Below are 14,399 nucleotides of genomic sequence, written 5' to 3'. Positions count from 1 at the left end.
AACTCTTCTCCTCCTCCCCTTCTCCTCCTCTCTTTCCCCTTCCCCTTCCCCTCCTCCTCCTTCTCCCTCTTCCTTCCCTTCCCCTTCTTCCCCTCTTCCTCTTCCTCTTCTCCTCTTTCTCTTCTCCTTCTCCTTCCCTCCTCCATTTTCCCTTCCCTTCCTCCTCCTCCTTCCCCTCCTCTCTTTCCCCTTCCTGTTCCCATCCTCCTCCTCCTCCCTCTTCCTTCCCCTTCCCCTTCTTCTCCTCCTTCTCTTCTCCTTCCCTCCTCCATTTTCCCTTCCCCTCCTCCTCCTCCTTCCCCTTCCCCTCCTCTCTTTCCCCTTCCTGTTCCCATCCTCCTTCTCCCCCTCCCTCTTCTTCCCCTTTTCCCCTTCCCCTTCTCCTCTTTCTCTTCTCCTTCTCCTTCCCTCCTCCATTTTCCCTTCCCCTCCTCCTCCTTTTCCTTCCCCTTCCCATCCTTTCTTTCCCCTTCCCCTCCTCTCTTTCCTTCCTGTTCCCATCCTCCAACTTCTCCCTCTTCTCCTTCTCCTTCTTTTTCTCCTCCTTCTCTTCTCCTTTTCCTTCCCTCCTCCATTTTCCCTTTCCCTCCCCCTCCTCCTTCCCCTTCCCCTCCTCTCTTTCCCCTTCTCCTCCTCCTCCTCCCCTTCCCCTTCCCCTCCTCCTCCTTCCCCTTCCCCTCCTCTCTTTCCCCTTTCTGTTCCCATCCTCCTCCTTCTCCCTCTTCCTTCCCCTTCCCCTTCTTCCCCTCTTCCTCTTCCTCTTCTCCTTCTCTTCTCCTTCTCCTTCTCTCCTCCATTTTCCCTTCCCTTCCTCCTCCCCTTCTCCTCCTCTCTTTCCCCTTCCCCTTCCCCTCCTCCTCCTTCTCCCTCTTCCTTCCCTTCCCCTTCTTCCACTCTTCCTCTTCCTCTTCTCCTCTTTCTCTTCTCCTTCTCCTTCCCTCCTCCATTTTCCCTTCCCTTCCTCCTCCTCCTTCCCCTCCTCTCTTTTCCCTTCCTGTTCCCGTCCTCCTCCTTCTCCCTCTTCCTTCCCTTCCCCTTCTTCCCCTCTTCCTCTTCCTCTTCTCCTCTTTCTCTTCTCCTTCTCCTTCCCTCCTCCATTTTCCCTTCCCTTCCTCCTCCTCCTTCCCCTCCTCTCTTTTCCCTTCCTGTTCCCGTCCTCCTCCCTCTTCCTTCCCTTCCCCTTCTTCCCCTCTTCCTCTTCCTCTTCTCCTCTTTCTCTTCTCCTTCTCCTTCCCTCCTCCATTTTCCCTTCCCTTCCTCCTCCTCCTTCCCCTCCTCTCTTTTCCCTTCCTGTTCCCATCCTCCTCCTCCTCCCTCTTCCTTCCCCTTCCCCTTCTTCTCCTCCTTCTCTTCTCCTTCCCTCCTCCATTTTCCCTTCCCCTCCTCCTCCTCCTTCCCCTTCCCCTCCTCTCTTTCCCCTTCCTGTTCCCATCCTCCTCCTTCTCCCTCTTCTCCTTCTCCTTCTTTTTCTCCTTCTTCTCTTCTCCTTTTCCTTCCCTCCTCCATTTTCCCTTCCCCTCCTTCTCCTCCTTCCCCTTCCCCTCCTCTCTTTCCCCTTCCTGTTCCCATCCTCCTCCTCCTCCCTCTTCCTTCTCCTTCCCCTTCTTCTCCTCCTTCTCTTCTCCTTCCCTCCTCCATTTTCCCTTCCCCTCCTTCTCCTCCTTCCCCTTCCCCTCCTCTCTTTCCCCTTCCTGTTCCCATCCTCCTCCTTCTCCCTCTCCCTCTTCTTCCCCTTTTCCCCTTCCCCTTCTCCTCTTTCTCTTCCCCTCCTCCTCCTCCTCCTTCCCCTTCCCCTCCTTTCTTTCCCCTTCCCCTTCCCCTCCTCCTTCCTCTTCCTCCCCTTACCCTTCCCCTCTTCCCCTTCCCTTTCTCCTCCTTCTCCTTCCCTCCTCCATTTTCCCTTCCCCTCCTCCTCCTCCTTCTCCTTCCCCTCCTCTCTTTCCCCTTCCTGTTCCCATCCTCCTCCTTCCTCCCTCTTCCTCCCCTTCCCCTTCCCTTTCTCCTCCTTCTCTTCCCCTTCCCCTCCTCCTCCTCCCCCTTCCCCTCCTCCTAGGTTTGTAAGAAAGGAAGCAACCCCAAAGTGGTGGAACTCCTGCTCAACAGTGGCGCCCGGGAACAAGACGTTCGGAGCGCTTTAGCCGTCAGCATCAAGAAAGGGGACAGCGAGATCATCAGTCTGCTTCTGAAAAAACTTTGCCTGGATGTGACCAACCGCAGCATTTGCCTGGGAGGATTCGGTATCGGGCGCATTGAACCGTCGTGGCTGATCCCCTTGTTTCCAAGCAGACTTGCATCCTCCCGGAAACAAACCAGTATGCTAATCTTAAAATACATGTAGTTGTCAGGCGCAAACGATCGGATACACCGGTGTAGAGTTCAAACTTGTACTTTATTGTAGCCTGCCTCTCATACAGGTAGTCCTCGACTTACGACGGTTCGTGTAGCGACCGTTCAAAGTTACAACGGCCCGGGAAAAAGTTACTTATGACCGTTTTTTTTTTCGTACATACGACCGTTGCAGCATCCCCCGTGGTCACGTGATTGGCATTCGGATGCCTGACAACCGATTCACATTTATGATGGTTGCAGTGTCCCGGGGGGGGGTCCCCTTTTTGCGAATTTCCGACAAGCAAAGTCAAACGGGGAAGCCAGATTCACTTAACAACCCTGTTACTCATTTAACAAGTATAGTGATTTTTGGCAAGGCTCACTGAACAAATTTCTCACTTAACAACGTAAATGTTGGGCTCAGTTGTGGTCGTAAATCGAGGACTACCTGTATTAAGACAAAAACTGAATTCCATCGCTTTGCAGCTCTGCATTATTTTGAAACGGGTTATCAAAGCTTTCCAGTTGCTCTGAACTGGGAATCGAACTACGTGGACACCGCACCTATGTTCAAATTACTCACGGCTCTGAACACAGCCATTGTACGTAGTACCGCAAGGGTATCTAACTGGATTCCTTCGAGGGCTGGATCAGCACTGTAGATCTCCTCCACGGGCCGGGGGAGGAGGGGGGGGAGAGAGACGGGACGGATACCTCCTGCAGCATTTGCCGGGCAGAACGGGGCGCAGGTGGGGCCTTGCGCGGTCCCTTCCCCGGGGCCTGTTTTCGGCCTGGACGTCCTCCTGCAGCACTTTGCCGCCCAAAACAGGGCATGGAGAGGCACCGCGAGCCGATCCTTTGCTATTTCCAGGCCGACCCCGTGGCCCAGATCTAAGCTCCCCACAGGCCAGATACGGCCCGTGGCAGGGGTGGTATTCACTTACCTTCGCTACCGGTTCGCGAATGCGAGCGCACGCACCATCTTCGCACATGCACAGAGCATCCAAAACGGGACGTGATGACGTCCGGGCGGGTGGGCGGAGCTTCCTGCAGCCGCCGCTACCAGTTTGCCCAAACCAGATAGAACCAGCTGAATACTACCACTGGCCCACGGGCCTTGAGTTTGACACCCTTGTAGTACCGGCATCTAGTCTATCCAATATTTGTGAAATAGTATTACTTTTCTTTCTTGCACGTAAGATCCAAGTTCTCCCTTGGCCGTAATGGTCCTTCGATACCAGAGGACGAGTAGTTACGAAGATCAGTCAAGACGATCTGACGTAAATAGCCAGAACGATGAAATGCAGAAGTTCGAAGAATGGACGTTCTTACCTGACCCTTTAGTGGACAGCGTTTTCTCATTGACCGACGACGTAGATAGCGAAGGTACGTGTGCTTAATGAAATGAACGGATTTATCCAGTGGTGGGATTCAATTTTTTTAACAACCAGTTCTGTGGGCGTGGCTTAGTTGGGGGTGTGGCTTGGTGGTCATGTGACCGGATGGACGTGGCTATCTGGTCATGTGACCGGGTGGGCGTGGCTATCTGCATAGGGACTACTCCCTATGGGTTGAAAAAAATCATTTCTGACTGGTCCTCGCACTTTTGACTGGTCCTCGCACTTATGACCATCCTCACATTTATGCCCGTTGCGGCATTCTTAACAACCGTGTCACTCATTTCACAACTGCTTCTCTTCATCATGGTGACAAGATAGGGCAAAAACGTAAAATGTGAGGACAGTCGTAAGTTCGAGGACTGGTCAAAAGTGCGAGGACCAATCAAAAATAACTTTTTCAGCCCTCTGAGTAGTCCATATGCATAAAAGGATACAGCAATAGAGAGGGATGAAGGAAGGGAAGGGAAATTAGAGTAGGAGGGAGGGTAAGAGAGGGAGGAAGAGAGGAGGAGAAGCAGAAAGGAAGAGGAAGTAGGGAGGAGAAGAAGGGGGGGGAAGAGAAAGTAAGAAGGAAAGAAAAGGGATTGAAAAAAAGTGACCGATGGCCGTTTTTCACACTTACGACCTTTTTTGACTCTCTGACAACCCAACTCAGTGGGGAAGCCAGACTCACTTAACAGCCGTGTTACTATTTTACAAACTCGAGGGATTCACTTAACAGCTGTGGGAGGAAAAGTTGTAAAATGGGACAAAACTCACTTAACAAATGTCTCACTTAGCAATGGAAAGTTTGGGCTCCATTGTGGTTGTAGGTTGAGGACTGCCTGTATATTCTTCGGTCATATCATGCTACATTTTTGAGCGGCGTGGTGGCCTAGTGGTGAAGCTAATAGCCTCCTGTTCAGAAGGTTGGGAGTTCAATCCTAGGTAGTGCAGATAATTTGTCTCTCCCCTGGTGCAAAGAAAAAAAAAAACTGCTGCGAACTCCATGTAGGCGTCAGGAAGGGCATCCGGCCAGTAAATGCTCAGCTCTATCCAGTCGCCCCAACTCTACCCGAATTATTTAAGAGGGATGAAAGTCATAAAAGGGGAGAGTATCATGCTACATTTCTGACATCTGGATTGTTACTAGTTGGAGTTTGGTGTGTTTGAGTCTATTTAGTTTTTTTTCACTTCCCTGTTTTATACATATATATATATATATATATATATATGTAATTTATTTTAATTGATTGTCTTCTTTTTGCCTCAGGGAGTGAAAGCTCGTTTATAGTGAGGCAGAAATCTTACTCTGTGGCAGCTGTCGACCGCCAGAAACCTCTTCAGACGTATACTCCTCCGCTACAAAGACATTCCAAGTCTGTGGTGAGACCAATAGTTCAAACGAGTTCTAATTGTACCGGTAGTCCTCATTTAATGACGATCAGTTCAACCCCCGTTCAAATTTACAATGACTCTATGCAGTGGTGGGATTCAAATAATTTAACAACCGGTTCTCTGCCCTAATGACCGGCTGGGTGGGCGTGGCCAGGGGGTGTGACAGGCAGCACTCCACCTCCTGAACCCCCCCTGGGAGTAAAAACAGGCCACTGGGGGGGCGCCCCCCCACGCCCCCTTTTGGGCCTAGGAGGGCTCCCTGCACTTACCTAGGAGCCAAAATGGGACACATGGGGACTCCTAGAAGGGATGGGGTGGGAAGGGGCAGGGCGGGGCCACCCAGCGATTTAATTACTGGTTCACCCAAACTGGCCCGAACCGGCTGAATCCAGTGGTGGGATTCAGCCAGTTCGCACCACTTCGGGAGAACCAGTTGTTAACTTTCTGAGCAGTTTGGCACACTGGTTGTTGGAAGAAATCATTAGGGCAGAGAACTGGTTGTTAAATTACGTGAATCCCACCACTGGCTGAATCCCACCACTGGCTCTATGACCCCAGTGACTCCAGAGCACTACGACCGTCATAAATATGCCACGGAGTGGCTGCAACGATTGTAAGTGTGAAAAATGGTCCTAAGTCCCTTTTTTCCCCGAATGGTGTTGTAAACTTTGAACGGTCACTAAATGGACTGTTGTAAGTCGAGGACCACCTATATTTAGCCACGTCTTTCTTTTATCAGTAGTGTCTATTTTACTTTGGACAGGGAAAAATAAATCACTCATCTAAATTAGATTAGCACTTTTTGCGAGCAAGGAATCGCGTCTTGAACGTGAAATATCCTTAAAGAATAGAATAAGGGAGTTGGAAGGGACTTTGAAGGTCTTCTAGTCCAACCCCCACTTAGGTAGGAAACTATATACCAGCTAATGTGCAGCTCCTCCACATCCGCACCATCTGCACGGCTTTTGCGCATGCTCTCCCTTGCACTGCATGCCCAATCACAGCATCTGCGAATGCACGCAGGTTTTGCGTGGTTCCCCCGTGCGCTGCATGCGCAATTGCACCATCTGTGAATGCATGTGGTTTTTGCGCACACAATGCACATGTGCGAATGCTGTCTGTGCATGTTGTACACAAGTTCTCTCGCACACATGCGCAAATGCGTGCCCATGCGCAGGAAGGCTCTGAAAACCAGCTGGATCCCCTGAATTGCACGCATGCACACCGGAGGCCCGAACACCATCTGGGGAGCGCTTACATGCGCAGCTGCAGGTGAGTTGCGCGAAAGCTTGCGTGCCCGAAAAGATGGCTCTGCATGCCACCTCGATCACGCATGCCATAGGTTCTCCATCACGGCCTTCTACCACTTCAGACAAATGGTTATCTAACATCTTCTTAAAAACTTCCAGTGTTGGAGCATTTACAACTTCTGGAGGCAAGTTGTCCCACTGGTTAATTGTTCTAACTCCGTGATGGCGAACCTATGTCATGAGTGCCACAGGTGGCACACGGAGCCGTATCAGTGGGCACGCGAGCATTGCCGTAGCTCAGCTCCAGCACACATCTGTGCGCCGGCCACCTGATTTTTGGGCTTTTCAGTCTCAAGCTTCTGGAGCCTGGGGAGGGTGAAAAACAGGCCTACCGGACCCACTGTGCCATCATGTGCTAAAAGGGGGGGCACATGCGCAGGGGTGGGGCACATTGAATTATGAGTGTGGGTGCACATGTGGGCGACCTCGCCGTGCTCCCCCCCCGTTTGGCACACGACGTCAAAAAGGTTAGCCATCATTGTTCTAACTGTTCGAACTAAAATATTCGGATGTCCAGATTTTTTGGCCTTTTTTTCAGGGGGCTGGCTCACCTTACGAACCGCTAAAGAACCAAAGGAGAAAAAACATGTTTTCTGAAGACTCGAACAGTAAGTAAAAAGTTATAATAGATTTTTAAAAGTTTAAATGTTATCGAAGCGTATCTGATCGAAAATAGCTATAATGGCGCAGAATGCTGTAATATGAGCAAGACTGTTAATAGCATTACTATTAATTGGATTGATACCAGTTTGATGTGGGTGTATTGGGGTGGTGGGGGGTGTGAACCCACGTACAGATAGTCCTCGATTTGCCACACTTCATTTAGTGACTGCTCAAAGTTACGACCGCACTGAAAAAGAGTGAGTTATGACCATTTTTCACACTTATGACCATTACAGCATCCCTATAGTCAGGGCTCTGCAACCTTAAACACTCAAAGAGCCATTTGGACCCGTTTCCCACAGAAAAGAAAACACCGGGAGCCACAAAAACCCTTTCTGTGCCTGATTATTTCTTCAGCGGCCACAAAACTAGCATACGTAGTTGAATTAAACTTTGTTTTCTTCTGAAACTTTTCTCTCTATTTTGGATTTATCCATGATTGGCCTACCGGGGGGTGGGGGGGAGGTTTTGAAAAGTTCAAAAAATCACATGCTGGCGGGTATCACACATTGGTGGTCGTGACACATATTTTCAGTGACAGGGAGCCGCAGCAGAGGGGTGAAAGAGCCACATGCGGCTCCAGAGCCGCAGGTTGCTGACCCCTGCCCATAGTCATGTGATTTACATTCAGATGCTTAGCAACTGGTTCATACTTATGACGGTCGCAGTGTCCTGGGGTCACCAGATGCCCTTTTTGGGACCTTCTGACGAGCAAAGTCAATGGGGAAGCCAGATTCACTTAACAACCCTGTTCCTATTTTAGCAACGGCAGTGATTCACTTGACAAATGTGGCAAGAAAAGTCGTAAAATGGGGCAAAACTCACTTAACAAATTTCTCACTTAGCAACATAAATTCTGGACTCGGTTGCGGTCGTAAATCGAGGATTACCTATACTGTGGTTTGCATGCTATAATTTAGTTTGTTTACTTGTTAATCCCTTTATTTTTTAGTCCCACGTGCAAATGTTTAAATGCATGAAAGGGTTACCTATTCTCAATACAGGTAGTCCTCGACTTACAACAGTTCCTTTAGTGACCGTTTGAAGTTACAACAATACTGGGAAAAGTGACTTATGACCGTTTTTCACACTTAATGACCGTTGCAGCATCTCCATGGCCACGTGATCAAAATTCAGACCCCTGGCAACTGACTCATATTTATGACTGTTGCTGTGTCTGGGGGGGGGCGAGATCATGTGATCACTTTTTGTGACCTCCTGTTCCGCCCCAGCTACGGACCCCAAAGAACGCAGCACACACAAAGTCCGTTCAAACCTTAGTTTACTAAATAAACCAGTCTTTTACAACAACGGCTGTTAATTAACTGCGTTAACAGCCGCCAAGAATTCAAAGAATAATAACTGAAAGCTTACTGTGGTTGGCAGAATGCCCAGAAGCAATTTGCAGGAAGCTGATAAGATAAGCAAGACAAGACACGAAGGTATGTGAATGAAGTTGTTCCCTGCAAATTGCTTTAGTCGGTGTTCCTCCTTAAATAGGCTAAGGGAGTGGCCAATTAGCCCCACACCTTACTCTCGAGGAGACCGCCACCTGAGGAGCCACTCCTGTCTTTTGGCAGCTCTGCGCGCCCGTGCATTGAGAAGAGGCTCCTCCTCCTCCTCCTCTTCACTTAAGGGAGCTTCTGGAGGTTCTGAAGGCCCTGGTTGAATCCCTGCCTCTGGCATCACAGCCTCCTCATTGTCCGACTTGAGTGCCAGCTGCACAGGCTGCTGGCGCAGCACCACACCAGCCTCTTTGCTGTCTGAATCAGCTACTAGCTGCGTAGGCTGCGTACGGAACACAACACCTACTGACAAACATAGTTAATGCGGAAGCCAGATTCACTTAACAACCGTGTTACTAAGTTAACAACAGCAGTGATTCACTTAACAATAGTGGCAAGAAAGGTCATAAAACAAGGCAGAATTCACTTGACAGGTTGACTCACTGTACAGCAGAAATATTGGGCACAATTGTGGCTGTAAGTCGAATACTATCTGTATTTTTAGGCAACTGTTAGATTTCTGCATTACTGAATTTTTTGAGACACTTAATCTAAAAGTTTTATAAGTGTTTGGGACAGCCAAGCCAAAAATCGATGAAACCACTAGAACAGATGCTGCTCATGGAATTGAATTTTTTAAATTATTATTTTATATTAGAAGGCTCATCTGTATCCCAATCCAGCATGACGAGCTCGGACAGCTTCCCTTCCCTGGTCTCTGACAGAGAATATATTAAATCCCTCGATTTGTCCTCAAATGAGCTGGAGAATATAGATCTCATCGGTCAGAGTCTTTTCTTAGTTACACACTTCGAACACCTCGACAAATTAGAACTGCATCACAACCAGCTTTCGTGCGTTCCGAAGCAACTCTGTGAGGTGAGTCTCCTAAGAAGAGAAGGACGAAGGAATCTGAAAATACCAGATTTCAGTCCTGAAAAGACATTAAGATGCAACTTGGAACAAGTTTTCACTAGTCCCATTACTGTAGTTGAGTGAGTGGTTACCTTAAGAACATGGTTTATAAGGATGCTGCAGTTATATAGTTATGGATTATTATGCTCACATTGGAAGATTTTTTTTTTTTTAATTTTTATTTTATTTTATTAATATATTCTATGCATCAATACACAAATGAAATATACAATTCTGCCACCATGGTGTAACGTGAGTACATTGTCCATAAATATAAAGTCATTCCTTTATACATACATACTTGCAGGGTGGATAAAAATCAATGATTTTTTAAAAAAAAAATTAAAAAAAATCAGATTTTTTTGATTTAAATCGGATTTTTTTGATTTTTAGCGAATTTATTTTAATAAAAAAATTTTGGGGTAAAAATGTATTGTAAGATCGTTTTCTATTTATGATACATAAATAATTTAGTTTATTCAGCATGAAATGGAGCTTAGTTATGTAGCATGAGGCTGTATATTCTGCAACACTGGGACTATCAGTGAGTCAACAGTGGGTCAAAGGAGTAGCAGAGATGACAGTTGCTCTTTAAAAATTATGATTTAAATCAAGTTGATTTAAATCAAGCCTTTTTACTAGCCTTTTAAATCATGATTTAAATTGTGATTTAAATCAGCTCGATTTAAATCAAATCCACCCTGCATACTTGCCATCATATATCTATTCTATCCCACCTTTTCTGGACCCAATCGTACCATAATTTCCAACTGTTATAAAATTCTGAATCTTTTTTACCATTGATCAATCTAGTTAATCTATCTGATTCCGCACCCTCATTAATTTTATATATTATTTTCAAATCCATCGGTATGTATTGATTTTTCCACTCCTGCGCAAACGCTAATCTTGTTGCAGTAATAATATGAATCAACAAGAACCATATACCTGATTTAACATTCAAAGGTTTTGCCCCCAAAAGAAAAATCTTGGGCCTCAATTCCAAATTGATCTGTGTAATTTCCAAAATCCACTGCTAGATTTTAACCGCCTGGTTTAATCCAAACTTGGATTAAACCAGGGATGAAATTCAGCAGGTTCTGACAGGTTCTGGAGAACCGGTAGCGGAAATTTTGAGCAGTTTGGAGAACCGGCAAATACCACTTCTGGCTGGCCCCAGAGTGGGGAGGAAATGGGGATTTTGCAGTATCTTTACCCTGGAGCGGGGTGGGAATGGAGATTTTGCAATATCCTTCCCCTGCCACACCCACCAAGCTACGCCCACAGAACCGGTAGTAAAAAAAATTGGATTTCACCACTGGATTAAACCATTTGAAAGAATGTGGAAAATGAGATATGTGGTTAAAGTCACTTTGTAAAAATTGGGAGGACAAAGGGAAATAAAGAAAGTTTGTGTTGATTTCTTCTATAATGGGATAAACTATTACTAAAAGTTCATATTTTATTAGGCACAATTAAAGCTGCAAAATATCTTTATAGAACAGAAACAATTCAAGATATGTCATTTTTATAGATAAAGAAAATGAAAACTGGGGAATCCGTTTATTTTTATTATAGGAGTTCCTCGAGAGAATTGTTACGATTTTTTTTGCGTTTTCCCAGATAGATATATCTCTTTTAAGTGATCCCTTAAATAAGCTACTTTTTGTATCACCTTACCCGTGTATTTACCGTACCATAATTTATCAAATCGGCTTATTTGTCATAACTTTTTTTTTCTTCCAGACCATGAAATGTTTGACTTATCTCGACCTTCACAGCAACCGTTTGAAGTCTTTCCCGCAATATCTCTTGGAAATGCCTCAGATCGTTCACCTCGACGTTTCGCGAAATGAAATTGGACCTACCTTATGTTTCAGTCCAACGATCACCTGTCCAACGCTAAAATTACTCAATTTGTCATACAACCAACTGTTGGGCATCCCTAGATACCTTGGCAATATTCTCATCAAGCTGGAACATCTTATATTAGAAGGGTGAGAACGTAAAACTGAGTTTTTAATGTATTTTTCTCCAGTGTTGGAGATGTTGCTACCTTCGTAACAGTGGTGGGTTATAGAACCGGTAGTAAAACCGGCGGGAGGCTCCGCCCACCGACCCCGACGTCATCAAAACGCTTCTGCTCATGTGCAGAAGAGCGCCCGCGCGCACGAGCAAAGCAAGCGTGCGCACGCGGCCCCGCTGCGAACCGGTAGTAAAGGTAAGTAGAACCCACCCCTCCTTCGTAAGTGTGAAAAACGGGCCCAAGTCACGTTTTTCAGTGCCGTCGTAACTTCGGACGGCCACTAAGTGAATTGTTGTAAATCAAGGACTAACCTGTATAGGAGAAAAGATCTGCAGATGGTATTTAGTCTGTTTTAATATGTTTTAATTTGTATTTATTGGGATTGTTTCGTTTGATGTGAGCCGCCCTGAGTCCTTTGGAGAGAGGGCGGCATATAAATCCAATAAAATAATAATAATAATAATAATAATAATAATAATAATAATAATAATAATAATAATAATAATATGCAAATTGAAGTTGAGCGACTGTGGAAAAAGAAATCATGTGTTGTCCCGATTGTAACTGGAGCCCTTGGAGCAATACCCAAAGGGCTACCCCGCTATTTAGAAATTCTAAATTTGCCGGACTTGAACATTTTGACTCTACAAAAAACCACCTTACTCGGAACAGCTTACATCCTCCGACGATACCTTAACAGTTCCTAGGTCCTTGGTTAAGACTCGAGTTGTTGAGCTATTAACCAGCCTCAAAGGCTGTGAATCTCACTAAAGATTAAATAATAATAATAACAACAACAACAACAACATCATCATTATTATTATTATTATTATTATTATTATTATTATTATTATTAATATTTTGGTGGGATTTTACGGAGTGGGATTTTAAATGTCGTAAGCCGTCTGGAATCACCTATCTGTGAGTTGGGTCACCATATAAATCGTTTTAACAAGTCAAATCAACAACGGGCCTGTAGCAAGGCAGTTGTTTTGTGTGACCTTGGCCGTAATGCTGGTTTGTTTTGTTTTTTTTTCTTTTTATCTAGTAACAGACTTTCAACGTTAGTCGCGCGAACCAGTTTGAAAGAACTGAAAAGTTTAAACATCAGCAAGAACGACATATCGTACCTGGATACCGAATTTCTGCAGGACTGTTTGAAATTGGAAATACTCAATGCAGCAGTAAATGGAATTTGTGAGTATGGGGCATTAGACGGAGCGGTGTTAGGAATGGAAGTGAATAAAATTAAATTTAAAAAATAGGCAGACCTCAACACGTTGCTGATACCATCTTTAATAACAGAATAAGAGAGTTGGAAGGGACCTTGGAGGTCTTCTAGTCCAACCCCCTGCTCAAGCTGGAAACTCTACACCTGTTGTGACCCGTCAGCAACCTGTGCCGCTTAGTAACAGATTCCGACAACGAGGAGGCCGGTGTGGTGCTGCGCCAGCAGCCTGTGCAGCTGGCTCTCGAGTCGGACAGTGAGGAGGCTGGAGAAGATGTGGTGCCAGAGGCAGGGATTCAGCCAGAGCCTTCAGAACCTCCAGAAGCTCCTTTAAGTGAAGAGGACGAAGAGGAGGAGCGTCTTCTCGATGCATGGGCGCGCAGAGCTGCCAAAAGGCAGGAGTGGCTCCTCAGGAGGAGGTTTCCTCGAGAGTAAGGCTTAGGGCTAATTGGCCACTCCCTTAGCCTATTTAAGAAGGAACGCCACTTGCAACAAGCTGTAGAGAACAACTTTAGTTCACTCTCCTTCGTGTCTGTAAAATTGTTTCTGGGCTTTCTGCCAACTCTAGTAAGACTGTGATTATCTTATTTTAGAATTCTGGTAGGCTGTTAAGACAGTTCATTAACAGCCTTTAAATGATAAAGTTATTTGAGTAAAATAAACTTTGTATAGAGTTTGCTGGCTGTGAATGAGAGGAATTCACAGTAACTTAATAAAAAGGGATTTTTGTCGGAACAAGGAATCTGCTTCATGCTCTTGGGAAGCCTAGGTCAGAATCATCTGTTTGATAACTGCGTTGTTTAGTTGTTTTAGGACTAAACGATTTTCCAAACCGATTAATAACACGTTTATTCCTCTGTGTTTTAGATACCATAAAGAGCTTGCCTTGTAGCATAACTACATTGAAACTATCTCAGAATGCTTTTTTCACTGTTCCAGAGGCAATTCTTCTTCTACCACAGTAAGTTAGTACGACATGTACATTAAAATTTGCATCTCCTGTTCTTCTACTGATTCATGGAGACTTCTGGTAATCCCAAATATCTATTGCAGGGGTCTCCAACCTTTCTGATTTTACGGACCGGTGGGGGGGGGTGGAGGGGATGGAGAGGTGTGCCAGTGGGGGTTTCAAATTTTTTTACTACCGGTTCTGTGGGTGTGGCTTGGTGGGCATGGCCCAAGAAAGAGTGATTATGTTGTTGGGGGGGGGAATGGGAGAATTAAAAAGCATGTCTAATTTAAAAAAATTGCACAGTGTGTGACTTAGTAAAAAAAAAGAAATTGGCCCTCTGATGTGTAAATGTAGGGTTAGCATCCTTTGAAAAATAATAAATATATATATATATTTCTGCATGGCCCTCGTGTTTGGAAATGATTGGCGCGAGTTACGAAGTCTTAACTTTTCGTTTAATAGCAGTTGTTTGTATTCCTGTCTCTCTTTGCCAGTTTGCGATCGGTGGATTTAAGCAGCAATAGAATTGGGATGCTACCTGGGCCTGGATTTTGGAAATCGTCCAATTTAAGAGAATTGATATTTAACCACAATCAAATAAGCATTCTAGATTTGAATGACAAAGCTTCTTCCTGGTCTCGGCTCGAAAAACTGCACCTGTCTAACAACAGATTAAGAGAGGTAACACACATCAC

The 14,399-nt window shown here is 45.6% G+C and overlaps 1 protein-coding gene across 1 annotated transcript in view; it reads left to right on the top strand.

Annotated features, from left to right (window-relative positions):
• Positions 1-14,399, top strand: part of LRRK2 (leucine rich repeat kinase 2) — a 102,270-nt gene that overhangs the window by 45,387 nt on the left and 42,484 nt on the right. The window contains exons 19-27 of the mRNA XM_087873378.1: positions 2,054-2,312; positions 3,529-3,714; positions 4,981-5,093; positions 6,954-7,023; positions 9,242-9,462; positions 11,245-11,495; positions 12,573-12,721; positions 13,620-13,713; positions 14,199-14,385. Coding sequence (XP_087729504.1) covers positions 2,054-2,312; positions 3,529-3,714; positions 4,981-5,093; positions 6,954-7,023; positions 9,242-9,462; positions 11,245-11,495; positions 12,573-12,721; positions 13,620-13,713; positions 14,199-14,385 — 1,530 coding nt within the window. The remainder of the gene's footprint in view (positions 1-2,053; positions 2,313-3,528; positions 3,715-4,980; positions 5,094-6,953; positions 7,024-9,241; positions 9,463-11,244; positions 11,496-12,572; positions 12,722-13,619; positions 13,714-14,198; positions 14,386-14,399) is intronic.

This window comes from Pantherophis guttatus, chromosome 7 (genome assembly GCF_059756535.1).
Source record: "Pantherophis guttatus breed Tessera chromosome 7, ASM5975653v1, whole genome shotgun sequence".
NCBI lineage: Eukaryota > Metazoa > Chordata > Lepidosauria > Squamata > Colubridae > Pantherophis > Pantherophis guttatus.
The sequence above is the reverse complement of the archived record's forward strand: the minus strand, read 5'-3'. Positions and strand labels throughout refer to the sequence as shown.